The sequence below is a fragment of the Marmota monax genome, unplaced genomic scaffold, assembly GCF_021218885.2.
Source record: "Marmota monax isolate L192 unplaced genomic scaffold, Marmota_monax_Labrador192_F-V1.1 WCK01_AAM20220418_F8-fsc00087, whole genome shotgun sequence".
In the NCBI taxonomy this organism is placed as follows: Eukaryota; Metazoa; Chordata; class Mammalia; order Rodentia; family Sciuridae; genus Marmota; species Marmota monax.
In genome coordinates this window covers 7,445,394-7,468,796 of record NW_026693476.1, presented here as the reverse complement: position 1 = coordinate 7,468,796, position 23,403 = coordinate 7,445,394, and the positions used below count along the sequence as shown (strand labels likewise).

General features: G+C 45.7%; 1 protein-coding gene and 1 long non-coding RNA gene across 3 annotated transcripts in view; one reads left to right on the top strand and one right to left on the bottom strand.

Annotated features, from left to right (window-relative positions):
* Positions 1–2,151: 2,151 nt before the first annotated feature.
* Positions 2,152–23,403, bottom strand: part of Kcnd3 (potassium voltage-gated channel subfamily D member 3) — a 198,848-nt gene continuing 177,596 nt past the window's right edge. The window contains exons 2-7 of one of the 2 annotated variants that reach the window (XM_046458299.2): positions 13,544–13,706; positions 6,742–6,843; positions 6,299–6,388; positions 4,698–4,754; positions 3,312–3,559; positions 2,152–2,582 (exon numbers count right to left, since the gene is read on the bottom strand). In XM_046458299.2, coding sequence (XP_046314255.1) covers positions 2,381–2,582; positions 3,312–3,559; positions 4,698–4,754; positions 6,299–6,388; positions 6,742–6,843; positions 13,544–13,706 — 862 coding nt within the window. In that variant the 3' untranslated portion in view covers positions 2,152–2,380. The remainder of the gene's footprint in view (positions 2,583–3,311; positions 3,560–4,697; positions 4,755–6,298; positions 6,389–6,741; positions 6,844–13,543; positions 13,707–23,403) is intronic. The other variant, XM_058583613.1, reaches the window with a different exon arrangement.
* LOC124102032 (uncharacterized) lies at positions 11,709–23,345 on the top strand. The gene is made up of 4 exons (XR_006854776.2): positions 11,709–11,839; positions 13,850–13,957; positions 20,297–20,443; positions 22,359–23,345. It is a non-coding gene; the product is annotated as an uncharacterized LOC124102032 (long non-coding RNA).

The window sequence follows — 23,403 nt, the reverse complement described above, 5'->3', positions numbered from 1 at the left end:
ACTGTAATGACCTTAAATGAAATACAGGCAATTTGTATATGCAACCTTGTGCCTATTTACCTCTCCATCCTTTACCCCATTCAGTTCTTAGGATGTATAATGTCCTTAGGAATTCCTAGCTTTGTTCCATTATCCATGGATTCAAGAGAAAGTTCTTAGTCCTTTGCCTGCCTTCTAAATGGGAATCTGGCTTGGTTCTCTGCCTTTCATGATGAGATGTATGTATGACGTGGATGGATTTATTTATTTTCAGGTATGTTTAGGTTGGTGATGTGTTGTGTGCACACATATGCCTCCATAGTTGTATGGTAATACTTTCCTGCTTTCTTAAACCAAAGCTGCAAAGGCAGGAGCCACCCCATTCCCATGTTAAGGGGAAATTCTTGAGGCCAGACCCAGAGAAAGGACTATCATTGGGTAGTGAGGATAAGCACAAGGAGATGAGGATTGAAAGAAGGCTCTCCTCTGATCTTTTGCCTACCTCCTGGTTACCTCAAAACCCATTGACTTCTCCTGCCTACAGGGTCATTTGAACTGGGGTCAGAAGGAAGCCCACAGAGAGAGTTTTTAGGTTCCTAGCTGGTGAAACTCATCTAGATGACTGTGGTGGGCAGAGAAATTCTTGGCCTACAATTAAACAGTTAAACTCCAAGCTGCAGAATGTATGAGGAGTTCCGGGGAAGCTTGTGCATTTCAGTGCCCAGGCTACAGAGGCTGCAGTAGGGTAGCTGGGGATTGAGGAGGGCAGGAAAGGGCTTGTCACTAACCCTGAGGCCCACCTGCTCTGCTATAAGTGATGAAAATGGTTAGGAGGATTCTAGAAATGCTGTTCCCAGCCCCACCAGGATGCAAACTAGAACAAAAAAGCTGTCCAGGTTTTCAAGAAATAATCTTCATTCCCTCATTTGTATGGAGGCGATCAGCTTCTTCCTCATTGCAGCTATCTTCAGAGATCAGGCCTGAAGATGCTTCAGACCCAAGGCATCTTTCAGACCAGGTAAGAATCTCTAATTTGATTTCATACTTTGAAACATCTTTCATGAGGCACAGGATTAACCTGCAGCCTCTATGTGGGAGTTGCCTCAGGCTGGAGGTAAGTCAGAAGACTCTTGTCCATTATGCTGTCCTTTCTGGAAGAAACTGCTCATGGGGTCTTTTTGCAGAGCTCCTGATGGACTTTATGGTGGATCCTGACATGAAGGATAGACACCAGGTGCCAAAGGGACGGCTGCAGCTGTGAGTCCTGGAGTCTTCTGTCCTCTCTTCACAGGTACACTAGAGATGATGGCTTCCCAGAAGTTGGCTTTTCCTTTTTCAAGATCTCAGTGTGATAAATCTGACCATTTCCTCTCTTCCCCAGAAAGAGCAATTGCAAATACTAGTGGTTCCAATGACAAGGGAAACATCTTTGTTCTTAGGTGGACTGGCCTTATCCCGAAACTCTCCCCATTCTTGCTTCATTCCTTCCTCTACATTCACTCAGATGTAACTCCCAGGCACAAGTCTGTAATACTTGGCAGTGACAGAGAAGGCTTTACTAGCACGTCTCAGGATCACTGGATCCGTGTAGAGACAGATGGTTGGACTCAGAGAAAAACAGCCAGGGGGAAGCAGAAAGGTACAGAGACAAAGGAGACAGGGACAGACAGAGCATAGGGTTATTGTGTGGTCAGTTGGCAGCTCTGTGCAGGTCAGCTGGGCAATGAGGGCCCAGACTCAGTTGACCTCACCCACCTGGGAGAATGGAGAAAGAACTCACCTATAACTGACTTAGAGCCTGAAAGCTTTTGCTATAAAAGGAAGGAAAAAACAAAAAAACAAACAAACCCTCACAAAATGCATTGTTTTGCTTCAAAGATGTTGGGTCCATGGAGAAAAACATTTCACAAAAATCCGTTGGTGTTTTTGTTTTCCACCTTTTCCCATGAATAAATATTATCCATTAAGAGCCTTGAAAAAGGTGCTTAAATACACAGTGTTATATTTTCTTCCTGTTTTGCATGTGACCTCTTGGCCTCTGCTGCTCTTGGTCTTATAGTTTCCTCACTGGGGACTCCAGAAACAATTGTCATTTGGTCTGAGGCTCCCCTTCCAGGACCTGCCTTGACAGGCAGCCTATCCCCCCACCGCCCGTCCCCTACCCTTCCCCTCCCTCCCTTTCTCTGGCCCCAGTGAGATGCAGTATCACAGGGCTATGTCCAGGTCAGCAGTGGGGACCATGGGTGCCCCTTGCTGCCTCTTTTTCCTTCTCAGTGCTAGGGGTGCAATGGGGCAGGCAGAAATAGTGGAGAATGGGGGAGGGAGTGGTCCCACTGGCCACCCACCAACATGCCAGCCCCCTTCACTCCCCCTACCCCATGTGGCTTTCTGTCCAGTGGTTTTACAAGGCAGAGACCTTGACAACATTGCTGGCTATGGAAGGAATGTTCGTGTTGGGGCCCGGGCTGGCAGGGGGTGGCCGACTTTCCCCCTCTGGGGTTAGCGCTGGGGGAGTGGGGATGCTGATGATGGCTGTGGTGATCTGGGATGTTTTGCAGTTTGGTCTCAGTCCGTCATCTGCTTTCAAATTAAGGCTGGAGCGACTAGGATAGAAAAGAGTGAGTTGATGATGGTTCCTGCTTGCCAGCAGCCCAAAGCTTCCTTGACCCCCTACATTTCTTGCTTATTAGGAACTAGGAGAAAATTTTGGAGACCGTCTACCTCTGCCTTGGGTAATCAGCTTGTAATTTTCCACTCTCAACTATTATTCCTAAACTACTAACAATTACAAAGTCATGTGAATTGGGCTCAGGAATGTAGAGTATACATTCCCCACCCTATCCCCCTGCCCTGCAGTGGTCATTTACCTGTCATTTGTGACATTTGGCATTTGCTTTCCCTGAATTCTCTGCAACTTATTTGAAGGTAGTGGGACGTGGCTTCAATAGAAGCAGAGAAGGGAGGGAAAAGTCAATCTGTGGTTCAAAATCATTCTGGGATAAGCCATGCATAACACAATTGTGAAAATTATTTCTTTAATAAAATTTCCTTCTTTGCACTGAGGTGGATCATTTTGGATTGTTTTTGAGTTTTAAAATCCCTAATACCCAACCCCACTTTTGGCCTGCTCTGTATCCTCCCACAGCCTGTGAAGGCCTTTGGGTTAACTTCAAAGGATGAGAAAGATGGTGGGGGTGGAAGGAAGATGCGGGCTCATGCATTAGATAAAGGGGCATCTTGAAGGTCCACAAGTTCTCCAAATGCTGAAATTATTGAATTCTGCGAATGGAGTTGCACAAGGCTTTGGGAATCATGGGAGGGAAGTCACGCACCTGGTAGTGAGGGAGGGCTGCTCACTGCCCTGGATGTGGATCGTACTGAGCTCTTGCATGCTGCGTAGGCGAGTTGCTGGCAGGTTAGAATTGGGAAGGTGTGTGGTCTTCTTGTTACGACGGGAGCAGCAGGTGGTTGTGAGGCCTGGGTGGCTGGACAGTGAGGGACTTCTTGTGGATGGGTAGTTCTGCATTGAGCTCTCCATGCAGTTCTGCTCAAACATCTGCTCATCAATAAACTCATGGTTCTGTGGGAGGCAGAAGGAGAAGAAGTGGGAAAAAAAGGTAGGGAGCAGGAGCATCACCCTATACTCTGAATGCTGCCTGTCTCTGTTTTGGGCCTTGAAGGAAGGGCTTCCAGCTGCCCAGATCACTGATAAGCATTTGGGTGAGGTCCCATGGGCATCAAATGTGAAAAGAAAGCATTCATATTAGCAGCCTGGACCATCAGGTTGAAGGGTGGGGACTGTAGTTGTTATGTCATGATATATCCATCTATAGCTTTAAGCAGAAGGGAAACAGAGGACATGGAGAGACTCAGTGGCATTATCAGAGCTAGAAGCAAAGATTTTTCTTTGTAAGCTTTGTAAGATCTGCCAGAGATGGCAGATAAGGAGTCATTGAGTAGAGTATGCTGGGTCGTCTTTTTTGGATCTTATGAATTATAAGATTGTCACAGAAACTTTTAAAAGCACTGAGTCATTTACAAAATTGGGAGAGCATTTGTCTTAAAAGGGCCTGGGTCAAACTGTTAGGGATTTGATTTCTTTCCCCCTTTTCTCCTGATTATGGGACGTAGATCCTAAACATACTTTAGAGGCACAGGAATCCCAAGGTCAAGTGTAAACATGGGGAGGCAATGCTAACAGTCTCCTTCCTAATTTAGGTCAAGAGGGTGGCAGGTGGCTGAACCCAAGATAACTAGAAAATGGCTGTTTGGCCAAGGTAACTAAAAATCCATGGTGTTAATGGTCTGACTGAGGCTACCAGGGTGAGGAGAAAGTCTGAGGAGAATTAGCATGAGAACTGAGTTCAGAGACAGACCAGCCCTGGCAGCCAATACCCAGAGTCCCTAAGATGCTAGGGAGGTGGCTGGGACAGAGGCTGTGCGTGGATACTTACAGGATGCCAACATTGGTGCTATGTTCTACCACCCCCTCTAAGCCCCTTGGGAAGTCAAAAAAGGGAATCAGAAAGGGAGTTTGATAGTTCAGCACAAAAAAACTGGAAGCCTGAACAAGTACATGTGTGACAGCAGAGGTAGGAAAAGCCCCAGAAGAATCAACAGCACATGCAGGGAACCAGACCAGGGGTAAAAAGAAGAGAATCTACAGACTCAGAAGAATCAGAGAGATAAACATCAATTGAATTTTTAAAAAGTTATACCTTGATGGTGGAGGTTCGTACAGATAACAGGGGATCATCCACAAGATAGGACAACCCCTACAGGACAACATGCCAACAGAAGATAAAAACACCATTGATTGTACATTCCAGCATTCACAAGCCAGTTTTGACATTCAAACTCTTAATCCCAGCATTCCACCCTTTGAGTTCAACATTCATCCCTAGTTCCAGCATTCTGTCTCCCTTGTCCAAACATTCTACCCCTTGGCTGCAACAGGACACCCCCCCTCCCACTTCCCCAACATTCCTTCCTTCATTCCTCCCAACATTCTGTCTTTTCCATCCCAACATTCCAGCCCTGAAATCCAACATTCCTCCCCTAAAATCCAGCATTCCAGAGCTTTAATCCCTGAATCCCACCCCCACAGTCCAACATTCTTTCCCTCAAACTCAGCATTCAACCCATTCAATGCCAGCATTCCATCCCTCAATTCCCAAACTCCCATTTTTTTCAATACCATCATTCCAGCCCTTTAAACCTCAATATTTTCACCCATGTTCTTTCAATTTACACATTCCACCTAGCTCATGCAAACTTGGAAAGGGCAGTTGGGTCCGGGCCTATCCCTTTGGCAAGTTTAGTTTTTGAGAAAAACTCTAGATATGCATATACAGCTCTAAGTGATAAATCCTTGAAATAAGGGTCTCAGAGCACCTTCCATTTTGGAAGTTCTCACTGGGTTCTGCTGCCATTCATAGTATCCATGTTATGCACAGATTGAGTCATCTAGCATCTATTCCTGCCACATCTGGGAGGCCAGGATACAGAATAGTTGGAATTAGGAAGTTTCTTCCTTAGTGTATTGATCCCTGACTATAGGCTTTTGGGGGAGGATGTTTCTAGAAAGGAACAGGGAAGGATTTCCCTTTGGCCTGTCTACTCTGACTTCTCCTTCCCCACTATTCTCAGCACTTTTTGCCAAGGGTTCAGGGTTAGCCCTACTGCCCTTTCTTTGAGGCTGTTAGTGAGGCACAAGCATCATTCACATTCCAGCTGTGGTACCCTACACCATAACCACTTTAACAGAGTTCAGAGAATCTGAACTCCCTAGGAATTGCAGGGTGACCAACAGGGGTTTGAACTGATAAATGCTGGCTAGAGAAACATACACATTGCTTCCTTCATTCACTGCCTTCCATTTCAAGAGAAATGTAGGGCACAAAGGAACCCACAGATTGCATCAATCTAGCCCCAGGGGTGGGACAAAAATCAACATTCTACTTTCCTGTGCATATTCGGTCTGGATTTTGAAAGGTGACAGTACATCAGAGCTCAGAAATGGATGGGCCGAGTCCTTAGCCCTCAGCCATCAAGAAGAGGACTGACAGAACTGGTGGAAGGCGTGGGAAGGCTAGTGGCCTGGCTTTTCTCTGATGCTGCAGGACTGAGCAGATCTCCCACCCTTATGACCTTGCCCCATTTCTTAGGTCTTTTTCCTGGGAGTTGCCAGACCCCATCACTATCTTTTGACTCTGAAGGGGACAGACTGACTCCTAGTGCAGGATAAGGATGTGAGCAGAGCCCTAGGGAAGGCCAGGGGTCAGGGAGGAAAAAGGAGATGTGGTGGACTGGCACTCACAGTGGTCTTTTCCAGACAGTGCAGCAGGTGGTGGTGCTGGCTCTCGATGAGCGATGTGGTCTTGCCCATGTGCTCCTCTTCTGGGGTGCCCTAGAGAGAGAAGAGGAGGAACTGAGAGTGAAGCTGGTGACGTCTCCTCTTTCCAGCAACTTAATTTCTCCACAGGTAGAAGGGCACCAGAAAAATCCAGATGAGCCAAATTTTAGAGTCAGCATAGGACATGCTCACCTTTGGGGTGGGGGTGGGGCTTTTGTCGGCATGGTTTAGGGGTACTGGTGCTATCCCATAGGAAAGGTGTGTGGGTAGGGAAAATTTGGAAATGTCCTCCTCAGGGCTCAAATGGAATGGAGGGGGGCACTTTTGGACAGGAGTGCTGGTGTCTGTTGAGAAAACAAGCTCATCTTTCTCTTTAAGGTTCCCAGCCAGGTCCTTTAGGCACTTACCGCCAGTTCCAGAGCCTCATTGAGGAGCCCATTGCGCTTGCTGTGCAGGTAAGCATTGGAACTTCCTGTTTTGGCTACACGGATCCTGGCAAGGCGGGCCTTCTGTGACGGGCAGAAATAATGAAATAGTGAGGGAGATCCAAATACAAAAAAGACAGTGGGGCTGGCAAAGCCAGCAACAGTGGGCTTCCCAGAGGCAGGTGACATCTAACAACAAGGAGGAGTGGCGTCTCTGCTTAGAGACTGTGGGACTGGCTCTGAGACACTGTACCCACTTTGAGCAGTTTGGCCATGGTGAGAATTCCAAGGAGCTTCCACTTATGGTTTTTAGCCTGTGTGTACCTGGCAGAGAAATAGCATCTATCCAAATTCTTTTTTCTTCCAAAAGTTTCATGACCTTTACTCAGTATCACACAATGTTGTTCAATTGAGTATTATCTCCTAACTAGATTGCAAGGGCCTTAAAGGACAGTATGTGACAGTTGTCTTTATTCTACTAGGATCCACTACAGTTCCCTGCATCAGAAGGTCTCCAAATATTAGTTATAAGAAAAGCCACCAATGCACATGTGCCCCTCAAGAATATGTTTTATATATTTACCTTGCTACTGTTTCTCTCTCCCATTAGAATGTAGACTCTTTGAGGGCAGGAGTTTTCCTTTGGTTTAATGATGTATCCCCAGTGCTGAGTAACCAGAGAGTCAAACTTCTTAAAGTTAATAAATGTATTTACAATTGCATATCTAACTTTGGGAGTGAGTCATGTTTGGATATGTCAATATATGTGCACTGTGTTGTGTATGTTGGTGGGAATACATGTGGTACTCATGAGAGGTGACCTGGTATGTGGAGGTGGGGGGATGGAACACATTTCCATATACCACTTTGGCTTTAGCTAGGACTGTTGAAATCTCCCCAGCTCCAACATGGGAAGCTTCAGCAAAGAAGGCCCCCTATAGGGTGTTTGCATGGAAACTCTGTCTGAGCTTCTTTCCTGCTTGCAGAGGCAATGGGAGAGGCTGGCCGTGCTTCACCTGCTGGCTGCTCTTCTTGCTAATGACCATAATCAGCGTCACCATGACGGCAGCACAGCCAAAGAGAGGGGACTAAGAGAAAAGAGTCTTTGGTACTGGGAAGAGGGGTTCGTGTTGGTTTAAAAAATGCAGCTTGAGTTTCAGGCTCTGTAGGTCTAGACCCAGCACCAGGATCTTGCTTCAAGAAGCAGAAAAAAGCCCACAAGGATCACAGACCCATCCTGGAGTGGAGGGCTTCCTCCTCCTGCCTCTGGGCACATCTACAGATAACTTCAGTATGGATTCTGAGCAGATGAATCCTTGAGAAATTGTGGCAATTTCCATTTCTTGTCACATTCTCCCCAAGTATTCCCCCAACCCCAAAGCATCCCATCAGCCTGGTTCATCTGCTAAAAGGAAGCCATGGGCTCAGGTGTTCAGGCTGTCAGCAGATGTACTATGTCTCCTGCAAAGTCCCCCATTAGCCAGAATTTCCCTGCAGAGACAATTCATTCCCTTCCCTGGATTCTAAATGTGGGGAAGATCCTGCCACAAATCTGAGGACAACTGCTCCTTTAGATAAAGGAGAGAATGAAAAGGGGAACAATCTGGGAGAGAAAGTCCAGTAAGTCAGTCCTATTACTCTTCCTCCTCTTTAAGCAAAAAAAAAAAAAAAAAAAAAAATCATTCAAGGTCTAGAATAATTCTCCCCAGGAATCCTGCTTCAGCCCTCTCCTTGGCTAGATGTTTGTATCTCCTCAAACAAGTTCCTCCTTGTTTACTCATGTGGCTGTATTGCCTTGGGTGAGTGGCAGGTGTTGAGAGCTGCCTATGGAAATCTAATTGTGTCAAGCTCATTATAGCCTTATATAATCTGATTGCACCACTTAGAGCCAGACCTTTCTCATATCTGGGGTCTGTCTTCATTACTTTCTAGAGATGAAAGATTCTCCTGTTCTCCTCTGTGGCACTTCTTTTAATCTTATCTTACCCTGAGCTCTATTAAAGCAACAGATTGTCATATCCAATGCACTGTATCATTTAATCATTTCTCACAAAGGATAAAGAGGTTTGTGATGTATTAACAGAACCATACCCAACACATGAAAATTGTTGGGGCCCTTTGGCTTGGCTTTGAGCTCCTGAGAGCCAGGACATGTGGCTTATGCATATTTTTATCTTTGGCACCCAGCACAGGGCTTTATGCTTTGCTCAAGCAGTTTGTGTTGGCCAAGGAGGTAAGGAGGATAATCACATATGGTTGGATAGACATTTATGCTTATTAAGCCATTGGTACAAGCTTGGTCCTTGATCCTTGGACTGGTCAGTTTTACTTTCTTCTCTGACCATAAGTATGATATGAAAGTTAGGAGAGCTTGGAGGTTATCTATACCATATCAATGAATGAATGAATGAGTGAATGAGTGAATGAAGTGTATGAGGGAAATGATTTATTCAGGGCAATGTAGTGGACTAGCAAGCTTGGGCCTTCCTTCAAGCCAAGTGCTGCTTCCATGGTACCTCCTCCTCCACCTCCCCTGAATTTCTTTCTTCTTCTTTTTCTCCTTCTCCTTCTTCTTCTTCTTCTTCTTTTTTTTTTTGTGGTACTGAGAGTGAGCCCAGGGGCACCCCATCCTACTGAGCCAAACCCCCAGACCTTTTTATTTTTCATTTTGACACAAGGTCTTGCCAAGTTGCTGAGTTTGGTCTCAATTTTGCAATCCTCCTGCCTCAGCCCCCTGAATCACTGGGATTACAATAAGATGCCACTGCACTTGGTTTCCTTCCCTGAATCTCAACTGCTATCACACAAGTTTCTAAAGTTGAAGAGCAAAGCCCAGGAAACTGCATTTTTGACAGATGTGGAGATTCCAGGGTTGGAGAGAGCTGGAAGGAGGATGCTGCTTCCCCGGTACAGTTTGAAACACTGTTATGATCAAGACCATAATCCTAGGAAATCTTGTGACGCCTTTTAAGACTGAGTGCTTTCTAGCTGTCTAGCCATTGGGTGCCCTTTGGCCATGAGTGTTTATATCTCTTGCTCCAGAAGAAGCAGAAGAAAGAAAGAATTGGAAGGGCCAAAAAAGAAAACAGGCAGTCGCACCCTAAGGCATTATCTAAGAGATACTAAAACTTGAGCTTACATAAAAACCTGTGCATTTGACAGTAGCTTCATTTGTAACAATTGAAAACTAATCATCCCAGAAGTTCTGCAACAAACAGTTATACTGATGCATCCATATTATGGAATACTACGCAGCAGTAAAAATGAATGGCTATCAATACACACAATTTGGGTTGAAACTCCAGGAACTATGCAGAATTTAAAAAGTTAATTTCCAAAAGTTACCTACCATATGAATTCATTTATGTGATATTTGGAAGTGACATTTTATACGTGGAGAACAGATATGTGGTTGTTGGGTTAAGACGGGGTGGATCTAGTTATGAAAGGGCGATACAGGGTCCTCATGGTATTGGAAGTGTTCAGTATCACTTTCATCAGACTGTGGTGGTCCGCACAAACTTAGGTAATGAAATTGTAAAACACTTGCAGGTAAACAGATGGAGTTAGAGAAGATAACACTAAGTGAAGTTAGCCAATCCCCAAAACCCAAATGTGGAATGCTTTCTCTGATAATAGGAGGCTGATTCATAGTGGGATAGGGAGGGGGAGCATGGGAGCAATAGATGAACTCTAGATAGGGTAGAGGGGTGGAAGGGGAAGAGAGGGGCATGGGGTTAGAAATGATGGTGAAATATGATGGACATCATTATCCAAAGTACATGTATGAAGATACAAATTGGTGTAAATATACTTTGTATACAACCAGAGATATGAAAAGTTGTGCTCTATATGTGTAACATGAATTGTAATGCATTCCACTGTCACATATAAATAAAAAAATAGTTTAAAAAATTGTAAAACACATACACAGGTACAAGTAAAACAGGCAATTTGAATAGATTGGTGAATTGTATGAGTGTCCATACCCCATATAATATTTTACTATACAGTTTTTTAATATGTTTATTTTGTTTATTTAGTTTTTTATTTTGTGTGTTGCTGGGGATTGAACCCAGTGCTTCATGCGTGCTAGGCAAGTGCTCTACCACTGAGCCACAACCCCAGCCCTTACTATACAGTTTTATAAAATGTTGCCCAAACTGGGGAAAACTATACAAGGGATCTCTCTTTATTCTTTCTTATTCTTACTGGGGATTAAAGCCAGGGGTGCTTAGCCACATCCCCAGCCCTTTTTTGTATTTTTATTTAGAGACAGGGTCTTGCTGAGTTGTGTAGGGCCTCACTAAGTGCTGAGGCTGGCGTTGAACTCTCGATCCTCCTGGTACAGAACCCCAAGCCATTGGGATTATAGGCATTTGCCACTGCATCTGACTCTCTGTATTATTTCTGAAAACTACTTGTGAATTTATAGTTACCTATTGAAATATCCCATCATAAACAAAGGATATGGGCATGCACCAGAGCTGGACAAGGGTCCAAATGTCCCTCTGCCCATGCACTGCAAGATCTCCCCACTTGACCTCTACTTCTCTGAAGCGAACCAGTGTCCACAGATAGAGATGGCAATGTGAACTTCCTGCACTCAAGTCTTCTGGGCTGGAGCTTACCTCTGTGGCCTTGATGGCCCTCAGCCATGATGTCTAGCTGGGGACTAACATTAATCTCCCTGACCTCCTTCCTCCCAGGCCCAGCTCTCCACTCCCATGAAGTACCTGGGCCTGCCTGTCTTGGCTCACCAAGACAGACTCGGCCTGGAAGCAGGCAGTATTGTTTTTTTCCTCTCACAGGAAGTCCAAGGTGAAAGAGACAGAGCAGAGCAACCTTGAGGAGAAACAGTATCCAGACGAAAACACTGTAAATATTTATTCTGATTTCAAAGGGAGATGAAGAAGGAGAGGAGGGTGGGAGGGAGGGACAACCCTCTTGAGCAGCAAGAGGGAGGAATAAGCCAGAATGACTCCTTCTGGATTCTAATCACACACAATGAGCTTTATTCAGTCCCAAAGGGACACATTCACGGCTATGTTCTTTGCAGATGAGATGCTCTAAGAAGTAGGTAAGAGTGTGGGTAGGGAGGGGGGCAGGGGCTGTAGGAGCGACCTAGAGCCCAGCTGCGATGGACTGTTCCATGTGAGCAGAGAATTCTTGGGAATCCCACCTGCTATGCCCAAGAAACCTATGTCAGCTTGGGGTGGGGGGGTGGGAGGGTGTATATGTGACAGGATTCCTGGATCTTCAGCCTTAGGCTTCATATCCAGAAACTGGATATGAGTTTCCAATTTTCCCCTGCCCCTTTATTTAGAACTGTGTAATGAATTTAGACATTGTTCAAATTTGCCAGCTGACTCCAACAGGGAAGGAGATAAGACTATTTCATTTCTGAGATGGCTGGGAGCCGGTGGGGGAAGGGCAATCCTGACCTTGGGTGAGACAGGTGCTAGAAAGGTCGGAGAGGACAACAGAAGAGAAAATCATGAGGCTGATGACATTAAAGAACAGGTCAAGATAAGTAAAAATAAGTTTAGCACAGGAAGAGGGGGACAGGACCACAAGGGCACAAGATCTGTTGGAGGTAAGAAACAAGGGTTACCATATAATTAGAAATTGTGTATCTTTTATTATATATTATTCTATGTAAAATATAATAAGTGTTATACATTTTGGAGCTAGTGTTCACAAATTTGTGGCTCTGTCACAGATAGTATATACAGATCTGTTCTGAAATTCTGGAGTTCTTTGATCCAGACTGAAGCCGTACCACTGCCTAAGGCTTATCCTTACAAGTGGGAGGAAATAATAGGCCTGCTCATAGTAGATGCTCAGTAGATGTTTGTATTGTAAAGGAATGAAAGAAAGCCTAAAATAAGGAGACAAAAGCCCAGGCCTCTATAAGCCAATCTTTTAGTGAGGTTCCCTCCTGGCCTTTGTACCCAGAGGCTCTGACCCTGCCACTTGGAGGCAGAGATGCTGCCGATGGGTACCCTGTTTTGGCCCAGATCAGGAGGGAAATGGAAAACTGCCCTCAGCCCTTTCCTTTTGGGAACACTGGTACAAATTCCTGTCTTACGTTCACTAGCCAGATGCCTTAGAAACTCAGGGGAGTAAGAGCTGGCTGAGAGGGCAAGTTGTTCTAGAATGGAGGTTGAGGGCGAGTTGTGCAGGAACATCCTCAGAGCCCAAGCCTTTCTACGTGTGGCTCCCTTGCACTTTGCCCTTCTCCATTGACTTTGGGAGTGCACACTGGGCATAATTTAGACCTTTTCTGAGGACTGGTGGTGAGCCCATCAGTTAAGTTCTGTGCCTTCACCCTATGACACCCTGAAGGTTACTAAAGCCTGATGTACCATTTATCCCTGAACCCACTGGCCTCAGATTGTTCTCCTTTCATGGTGTTCATTTTTCTTCTTGGCACAGTTATTTTTGTCACTAGATTTTGTATAGGCTATTATATTAAAACAGAACTGTGTTTACCAGCAAGCTCTTGGCTGGGAGAGGGTGGAGCCAGGGACCAAGGAAGTGCCACAGAATATCCAAAAGGGGGATGATCAGCTTATGGATATTGGAGGGTCTGTTGCATTTTGCAGCTAACTGGGGCTGGAATTAAGGACACGGTGGGCAGTTAGGGACACAAGGCTACCTTACCTTCCCCAGTCAGAGGCAGCTATATAGCGATCCTCCAAAGGACCCCAGGCCTGACAACCTACCTGTGCCCCCTCCCCTTCATGCCACCCCCGCCGCCATTCCTGGGTCCACAACTTACCTTTTGTGCCCTGCGTTTATCGGCTCTCTGATTCTGGTGGTAAATCCTGCTGAAGTTGGAAACAATCACAGGGACTGGCAGAGCAATGACCAGAACACCACTCAGGGAGCAGATGGAGCCGAAGATCTTTCCTGCAATTGTCTTGGGCACCATGTCTCCATATCTGAGAGAGAGAGAGAGAGAGAGAGAGAGAGAGAGAGAGAGAGAGAAAGAAGCAGAGTGTAAGGAAGAAAGGGACCATTTGGGGACCAAGTCAGGCTTCCCAGCCAATTCACCCATTTTTTGGTTTGTTCAAATATTGTTTAGAGTGCCTACTATGTGCCAGGTCCAGTGATCCAACCTAGGAGTGAACGAAAGAGACCGGGTCTTTACATTCACAGAGCCAACTTCCTACAAGGGACCATACACAGGAAAGTGAGTATGTCAACAAAAACTGGAGCTTGTAGTTTTTTCTAGAAAGAGAATAGAGATAGATGCAGTGTCAGGTGGCAGTAGTGTGGTCAGAGAAGGCCTCTCTGAGGCTGAAGGTGAAGGGTCCAGCTATGCAAATACCTGGGCACGAGTGTGCCAGGTGGGAGAACAGAAAGTATAGAGGCCCTGAGGCAGTAGGAAGGAGGATGACTCTTTCTAGAAACTGTCCATCGGCCAGTGGGACTGGAAACAGGGAGGGAGGGGGAGAGTGATGTCAGAGGAGGTTGAAGGACAGGTCAGGCAGAGCATGCAGTAGTGCAGTGGGTCACGGTGAGGAGTATGGACTTTATCCCAAGTACAGTGGGAAGACATGGGTGAATTTTAAGCCAAAGAGCAATAAGGTCTCATTTATGATAATAAAAATAAAATAATAAACCTGCTTTCTATTCCTGTGGAGGTTTATAGTTGACAAAGCACTCTTACAGATTGACTTCTCATAAGCCCCTGAGCCCTGTGAACTCTGCCCTTAACCCCACCTCACAGATGCAGGCGCTGAGGCTCAGGGACATTGCATTAATTGCCCTTCTTCCCTCAGACGGGCTTAAAATCCACTTCTATTGCTTTTATTTTCTATTGACCACCCTGGTCTCAGAGCGGGACCAGTATCTGGAACTCAGCCCCTTAAGCTGTGAAGCCACATTGGGACAGTGCAGGTTCCTCTCAGAGCTTGGAGAAACTCTCTTAAAGTACTTCACACCCTGGCAGCTGCCCGCTGGGACTGGCGTGGTCTGGCTCCCACTCAGCCCCAGGCAAGCTGGCCAGAGTCTCTCTCCTCCAATCAATAAGATGCTCTCCACAGTGGTTAAGTGTTTAGCCTCCTCTTTATTGAGATAATTTAAAGGCCTTATTAAGCAAAGAGCTGTGATAACTCCTCTGGCCAAAGCCAGAAACATTATCTCCCCTGCCTCTGAGCAGAAACAGGCTTAGCATGACCACGAATGGTTGTTGCTGAAGTAGGCTCAAAGTCACTTGTCCTGAGGGGACCCTGAGAAGATGTGGAAGGGGATGGGCAAGCTGTTTCAGAATTCTAAGGTCCTCACCCAAACGGCTAAGGGCTTTGTGGAGGGTGCAGCAGAGGTTGATAGCTGTAGGGTAAAGAATGGATGATCTCATTGAAGCCCCTCTATCCCCTGTGAAGCAGGTTCCTGTTTTGAGAACTGCCTTCTTCCTCCTCAGAGTCGAGGCCTTCGTACTTGCTCAAGGGTCCTCAGATACACACTAACATCAGGGCTTGCTACGCTCCTCAGGGCTCTTTGCAGGCCAGATTTGCCTTCTTGGCCACAACATGCAGGGCAGGCTTTAACTGAAGAGGTTGAGAAGGTGGATTCTGCAGTGAGATAACCTGGGTCCGAGAACCGCATCCCACCATTAGTCACTGTGTGACTTTAAGGGACTGTTACTTCGGTCCTCTTTTTCCTTATCTATAAAATAAAGATGAGAATAGTAACCTGTATCACAGTCCCACTGTGACATATCCAGCTTCCATCTAGGCATTCTGGAATCCATAATCTCCATGGTGGGAAACTCTAAAAACACAGTTAATTGTCCCAAGTTCAAAGAATCACAGTGCTGGAGAAAAGCAAGCCACCCCTGGGATTAAGCTGGGATTTTCAGATGACCCAGCTGAGAGGCAGTCATGGCGTTGGAGGAAAATGAAGTGTGGCAAGAGCATACAAGACCAAAGCTGTTTCAGAGTGACCAAGGCTAGTGGAAATGCCAAGGTCAACAGAAAGATTGCTTTATCAATTCGAAGAAAGAATGAGGAGGGGCTATGTCCACTGCTGAGGCAAGAGGCACAGCAAAACAACCTCACTACCAGGTGTTTCTGCCTTCTCCTCTCTGAAGAATGAGCCTCATCTTGGAAAGGCTGGGACAAATGTCCATAGGAAGGATCTGGAGCTAGCTGGAAGTTGGGGAGTGGACTTGCATCACAGGCCCACGTGGACCCTGGGACATGGGAGGACTGTGCAGATGGGGATGCAGAACCACTGCTCATGATCTCTGAGAAATCATGGTACAGCAGAGAAATACCAAGAGAATAGAGATGGAAAACTCTTGCATTTATATTTTTAAAGAAAGGGAAAGGAGAACTGAGAAACCACAGGCCAACAGGCTTGGCATCCATCAATTCTGCCATAGCATTGCTGGCAGAATGTGAGAGCAGATTATTAAGTGGACAGCTTGGGAACACTTGGAAAATAATTCGTATTGGTTTGCTATGCACACGTCTTGCCAAATTAACCCGATTTCTTGTTGTGAGAGCAAGGTTAACTGGCTGATGGATCAGGAGACTGTTACAGACCTATTGCATCATAATTTGAGCACGATGTGTTCTCGTCCCAGTTCTTTATACCCTTGACAAGCTTAGGAAGGTGGTGTGGATAGCAATGTAGTTATTAGGGGGTCGAGTAACCATCTCTAGACTTCTGGAACTTCTTTAAGATTGTCAAGGGGGATTCTATGCCAGCAAAGAAAGCTCAGAGTTTCCAAGCTCACAATTTTTGCAAGGATTGACTTTAGTGAAACAGTAAGTGAAACAAAGAGTGGATCTAAAGTTAGGTCTCCAGTGGTGTGTTCCAGTATTTTTCAACAACTTGTATAAAGCCAGAGGGAGGCAGCATGGCCTAATAATTGAGAGAGGAGACTGGACTCAGATGTGAGTTTGAACCCTATCCCTGTATTACTTACTAACTAGCTTAATGGTACTGGGCCATTTAATTTGACCCTGTGCCACCCATAAGATGGGTATCTCCAGAGTTGTAATAGTAATTCAGAAAAAAACCACTTCACTCAGTATTTGGGTGACTGTAAATTCTCTATAAATAGCCAGTGTGGTGGGCTCCTTTTTTTTTTTTTTTTTGTCTATGAAAAATCCTAACTCATCTAGGACCTGTGCCCCACCCACTATTATAACATAAACTCTGCACAGAGGAGCCACCATAGTCTTGCAAACCTTCCCCTCTGCTCCTTCTGCCCTACTCAAAGTAAGTTCAAAATAGAGCATCTGACCTAAGCTGGGTCAATGGTTTCCTTTTCTGGGTTTATTTTTCAACAGCTTTATTGAGATACAATTGACATACCATAAAATTTGACTTTTAAATTAATCATTGCAATAGTTTTTTTTTGTGTTTAATTATATAGTTATATTTCCATCATCACAGTCTAGTCTTAGAATATTTTCATAAGCCCCCCCCCCCCAAAAAAAAAAAAACCACCTTGTGTTCATTAGCTGTCAGTGATCATTCTGCACCCTTATTCCCTGGTGACCACTGATTCTCTCTCTCTAAATTCCCTGTTTTGGATGTTTTATCTAAATGAATCATAGAATATGTAGCCTTTGTGTCTGATTTCTTTCACTCAGCATAATGTTTATGCACATATCAGTAATTCATCCTTTTTGATGCTCAATAAATAATCAACTGTATGGATATATACCATACCATATTTTGTTGATCCATTCATCAGTTGACAGATAGTTTGGTTGTTTCTACTTTTTATCTATTACAAATAATATGGCTGTAAACCTTGGCCTAGAAAGCTTTTGTGTGGCCATGTTTTCAGTTCTTTAGGAGTCAGATGGTAACAGTATTTAACAATTTGAGGCACTGCCAGACTGTTTTTCAAATGCACCATTTTTATGTTCCCACAAGTGATGAATGAGGGGTCCAATTTCTCCTTACCTAAGACAACCCTTATTACTGTCTGGCTTTTTGATTATAGCTATCCTGATGAGTATGAAGTGGTATCTCAGTGGTTTTATTTATTTATGTTTTTTATGCTAGGGATTGAATCCAGGAACACTTTGCCACTGAGTTACATCCCCGTGCTTTTTGTGTATTATTTCGAGACAGGGTCTCGCTAGGTTCCCAAGGTTGGCCTCATGCTCCAGAGTCACAGGGGTTACAGGTGTGGGTACTGCTGGGCCCGGCATCTCAGTCTGGTTTTGATTTTCATTTTTCTGACGGCTAATGATATTGAGCCCCTTTTCCTCTTTCCTGGATTATACCTCTGGGACCAGATCAATCTCCTTCAAAGGAAGAAACTGCAACAAATATAGCTCTGGAGTTGTTGGCAGCTATGCTTTCTGCCATTGGAAAAAACCAGGGCGAAGTTAGAGAGGGAGAAGGCTGCCATGTGGAAAGAGATGCAAGGTGGGAACAGAAGTTGTGGAGTTTGAGTTCCTGTGACAGTTCTTACGGAAGGCCAGCTTGACCTCTGACCTTTCTGTGGTTCATAGTTCAGTCCTTTGACGCTGCTTACTGACAAATTATTATTGTTGCTTAAACATCTTTCTTTTTTTTAAACCTTCTTCCATTTGGATCTGAAGATAATTATGATGATGATGCTACTACTGATTGTTTTAAGATCATTTTTCCCAATTTCTAAATGACAGAGCTACTATGAATTGGAGTCTTTAGGAGTCAAAAGGATTTTAACAGGTTGTAATCATGGGAGAAACCAACCAGCTTCATTTTAACAAAGACAAATGACACCACCAGCATTTTGATTCAAATAATCAATGACTTGTATAGCTGATGGGAGGGACCTGGTTTCACAGGAGTCTATGTTAACAATCACAGGGGAATTTAACTTCAGCAGTGTTGGCCACCAGTAATAGCTGCTAAAACTTTAATTTAGCAGAAAAGGGGAGTAGGTAGGCCAGCCTCTCTCCTTTGTGCAGGCTGCTGGGTTGAGTTCCAGGCGCTATCGGACATTGGACATCAGTGAACTGGCCTGAGTCCCAGAGAAGGACACTGGGATTTGAATTATCTGGAAATCATCTCAAGGGAAACAAAAGGTCAGGAATGCCTGTCCTGAAGAAAAGGGGCTGGGGACAGAAGCATGGAAGCCAGCAGTGTACAGAAGCCTTTCTTAAGAACTTGATCTGCATCAGCAGGACTCAAAACAAGCTGCCCTGTCAGAGAGGGAGAACCCTCTACTGCATTCCAGCTGGGCTAGTTTGTTTTACATTGCCCTGCTCTTTCATTTCCAGCTTCTCCTGGGCTGGGTGGGGTGGGGGTGAGGTGTCAGGTGTCAGGAAGATATGGTCCTGGAAGAGGGCTCTGGGAGTCAGTTAGACATTACCCCCTTCTCTACATACCCCCTAACCCCCAGCAATACGGTATTGTGGTCCAAAGCCCTCAGAGCACCAGACTGCTTGAGGCGAATCCTGGCTCTGCTGTTCATTAGCTGGTCCACCCTGGGCATGTTACTTACCTTCTCTGTCCTTGGTTGCCTGGCAACGATAAAATAATGGAATGTACTTTACAGAGTTGTTGTGATAGATTAAATGAGTTACTATTTGTAAAAGTGCTCAGCCTGGCACATAGGAAGAGTGTTATGAGTGTTTATTAAACAAGTCCTGGATCCAGACCACCATTGTTTCCAGACTGTACTTCTGCAAAGGGCTCTTAACCAGACTTCTCACTTCTACTTCTGTTCCCCTTGAATTCATAAGCATGTTCTTCAACTGCAAATCCAAGCACAGTCATTCCCCTGCTCAAAGCATTTCAATAAATGTTTGTGGAAAGTACAAGTTAATGAGTGAAACCTACCTTGCAATGTTGGTGTAAAGACTATGTGCCTGTTAGACTGCAAACGCTCATTAAGCTGTAGCTAATTATAATCGTAATGACCATGACAGGCAGGGACATTTCTCCCACATTCTCTCCTAGATCCCACCTGAGCAGGAGCACTGTGGTGGGGAGCTGATGGTGGCTAAGTCCTGATGGATTCTTGGCTTATTTTCTCTGTGGAATTTCTTAGAGAGAGATTAGAAAAACAAAAATAGAAAAGCCATGACCTAGGGGAACAACGACTAAAAAAAAAAAAAATTAACTAAATCCAGAGAGTTATTCACTTGTCTTCCTCCATCCATGACAAGGAGGACTCTCTTCTAGGCCCTACCCCTGCTTTGAGGGCGGGGATGGTAAAGGGGAGGGAAAACCCTTCCGGAAGGCTACAACCCAGGTACAGGTGAGCTAGGTGCTCACACCAGACTCAGGAAGCCACCCAGACCCCACCTGGGGTCAATGAGGAGCAGCTGAGCAGGTGGTGAGGGACCTAGGACTGCATGCTGCTCTGCCTCTCTCTCCTCGAGCATCCTCGGTAATCCACAGTGATGTCTGGGCTGAGGCAAGAGCAGAGAAGCTTACCCTCCTAATATGGAAGACTAATTAATTTGTATTAGGGCTTAGGGATAATTAAACTTTTTATCTGAACTTAAGCTGCACAAACCACCCGTCTTGTACAATTAATTGCTGCCTTCATTTCCTCCTCCAGGTGCCAGGAGATAAGTGCAAGCCAGGCTCCCCTGTCCAATTCTGCCTGCCTCCCAGTCAGGGACAAGGCTGCCCGTCTGCTGGGGAATCTGCGCTTACTGGAGACCACGACGCAGCCCGTTTAGGGGGCTCAATCAAAGACACACTAGTGAGTGTCAGGAAGGAGGATGTCCCAGCCTCATGCCACGCCCACTCCTGCACCCACCTTCAGCCCTGGGATGCCCCTGAACTTGGCTTCCTGGAGACCCTGGTGTGTGTGGGTGGGAATGGGGGAGTGGGAGGGGAAGAAGCTGTTTTGTTGGGCAGAGTCAGGGTGAAGAATGTTCTCGGAAGAGCCTGGGCCTCCATAATGAGTTCCACAGACTTATCTGAGGCTTCCTGTCTGTCCAGGGGCAAAGGACAATTGTAGACCACCCTGGAGGACACCTAAAACACCAGCCTGGATTGATGGCTTGACACCAGTGCATCCTCTTTCAGGGTCCAAGTCCCATCCTAGGTAGCAGCACTGCTGTCCTCTGTGTGGGTGTTTTAACCTCACCTCATGTCAGGTACTGAGCATATAACATTTCGTTTGTTCCTTCCAGCAACCCAAAGAAGTAGATACTATTAATATGCTTATTTTACAAATGAGAAAATTGAGGCACAAACTGGTCAAGAAATATAGGCTGGATGTAGCTTAGAGGTAGAGTATTTGCCTAGCATGTGTGAGTCCCTGGGTTTAGTCCCCAGCACCACACACACACACACACACACACACACACACAGAGCAATCTGACTATATGACTGAGGTTATCATTTAGTGTCAGTTGCAGAACTGAGACCTGGACCTGGACTCTACTACTAGTTACTCTGGTCCAAAGCTGTGGCCCCTGAGAAGTCAACATGTCAAGCAGCAGTCAGATTAGAGGGAAAGGAGAAGAAAACTTCAGAGGTGATCATATTTAGGGCATCTGTTTTCCCTACTCTTTTTGGTACTTTGTGGTACTGAGGATTGAACCCAGGGCCTTGCAAATGCAAGGCAATTACTCTACCAACTGAGCTATATCCCCAGCCCCTTTCCCTACTCTTGATTCCCAAGGAGGGAACTTGGGAAATGAAAGCTCCGTATCAGTCCTCCTTTCTACCAACACCCCCTCCCCATTTCCACCCCTGCAGCTGGGTGTTCTCCTGCTCACCTGCAAAGTGAGTCCTAATTGTGAAACCAGGAGCCAAAAGGCTAGGTTGCCTTTTGGAACCTTGCAGATCCTCTGAAAACCCACCTGGGAATGGACTCAGAGGGGAGAGAAGAGGCTCAGAGCAGGAAGTCTAATAACAATCGCAGCGACAACTCAGCAATAGTTTATTTTTACTTGGCATCAATATGAGCTGTTCAATCTTCACAACAACCTTAGGACATATCAGTCTCATTTTTCAGATGAGAAAACTTGGAGAGGTTAAGTAACATGCTCAGGATCATCAACTAATCTAAGCTGGTCTTCCAAACCAGGCTTGTCTGACTCCAGGCCCTTCTACTTTCACAGTACACCCTGCTTCAGGAAGAGGGAGATGAACCAAAGGGTTTGCTAATCCACTGGATTAAGAATAGTCTCAACACAGCAGAGGGGCCCTCAAGGGGGTGTGATTCCTGAAACCCTGCTGGAGGCTCTCAGGTGCTAAGGGAGATGTCTCTGGGATCTGACTCTAGAGATTCTTGGAGAAGGGGCTGTGTCACTCTTCCTGGTCATTGGTGGGTTGGCTGTACCCTGCAGTGTCACAGCCAGTCTCAGCTTCAGGCTCTTGACAAGAGCTAGACATCACTCTTGGCCTGTGACAATCTTCTCCTTGCCTTGCCACCTCAAGGGCAATTGTGCTGAGTGATAAAGCTGATGCTCAGAGTTGGTGGTTCTCAAACTTCAGTGTGTATCATAATTTGCCTGGAAGGCTTGGTAAAATGTATATTGCTGGGACCCAGAGGATCACTTGAGAGTTTGCATTCTAAGTTCCTCAATGTCAGTGATGTTGGTGATAGTGGGATCACACTTTGAGAATCACTGCTTGAAACCATGTTCTCCTGTGGTTCACAGATTTGCAGATTCATAGACTGCCAGCTTCAGACCAGTCATTACACAATGAAGAAACCAAGACAAGCCAGGAGCATGCCTGCAATCCCAGTGGCTAGGGAGGCTGTGGCAGGAGGATCACGAGTTCAAAGCAGCCTCAGCAAAAGTGAGGTGCTAAGCAACTTGGTGAGATCCTGTCTCTAAATCTTTAAATAAAATACAAAATAGGACTGGGAATGTGACTCAGTGGTCGAGTGCCCCTGAGTTCAGTCCCTAGTACCCCCACAAAAGAAAGCAAGACAAGGTCATACATAGAGGGAGAGCCTGCCTGATAGTTCAGAGGGATGTCCTGACCATTGTGTTGTGCACGTCTCACACACACACACACACACACACACACACACACTCGCCTGCACTAGTCCACACATTTCTACCCTCTTGACTGATTCATTAAACATCTGAGGGGCATTTGCCTGTGTCCACACTTTATTAGGCTCTGGGATACAAAGCTAGTTAGACAGGCATGTCCCTGTCCTCGAAGAGCTTATGACATCATAGGGAAGACAGACAAGTTAATCATGATGCTAGCCCAATGTCACAATGCGAGGAGAAGGATGTATGCAGGGTCCTTTGTAAGTGCAAAGGAGGGGCCTCTAAATCCAACTGGAGGGGGATCAGAGGCTCTGCCGGGGGTGGAGGCACAGGTGGATCCTGAGCCGTGAGGGAGTTATGAGAAAGTGCTGGCTGGATTAAAAGTAGCTGGGAGATGAGGCTGGAGCTGTGGTCCCATCACGGGCCTTCTAGGTTAATCCAGCTGACTCCGGAAAGCAATGGGGAAACAATGAAGGATGTGAAGCAGAGGATGGGTATGATCCAATAGTCATATTTGAAAGATCACCCTGAAAACACCGAGAGCGGATGGGATGGGGATGAAGTCAACCAGTTAGTAGGCTATTGCACCTGTCCAGGCAGGAAATGATGAGGCTTGAACCGTGGCAATGGGGCTGGAAATGAGGCACCAGGTGAGAACTACTTAGGAAGCAGAATCTGCTGGACTGAGTAACTGACT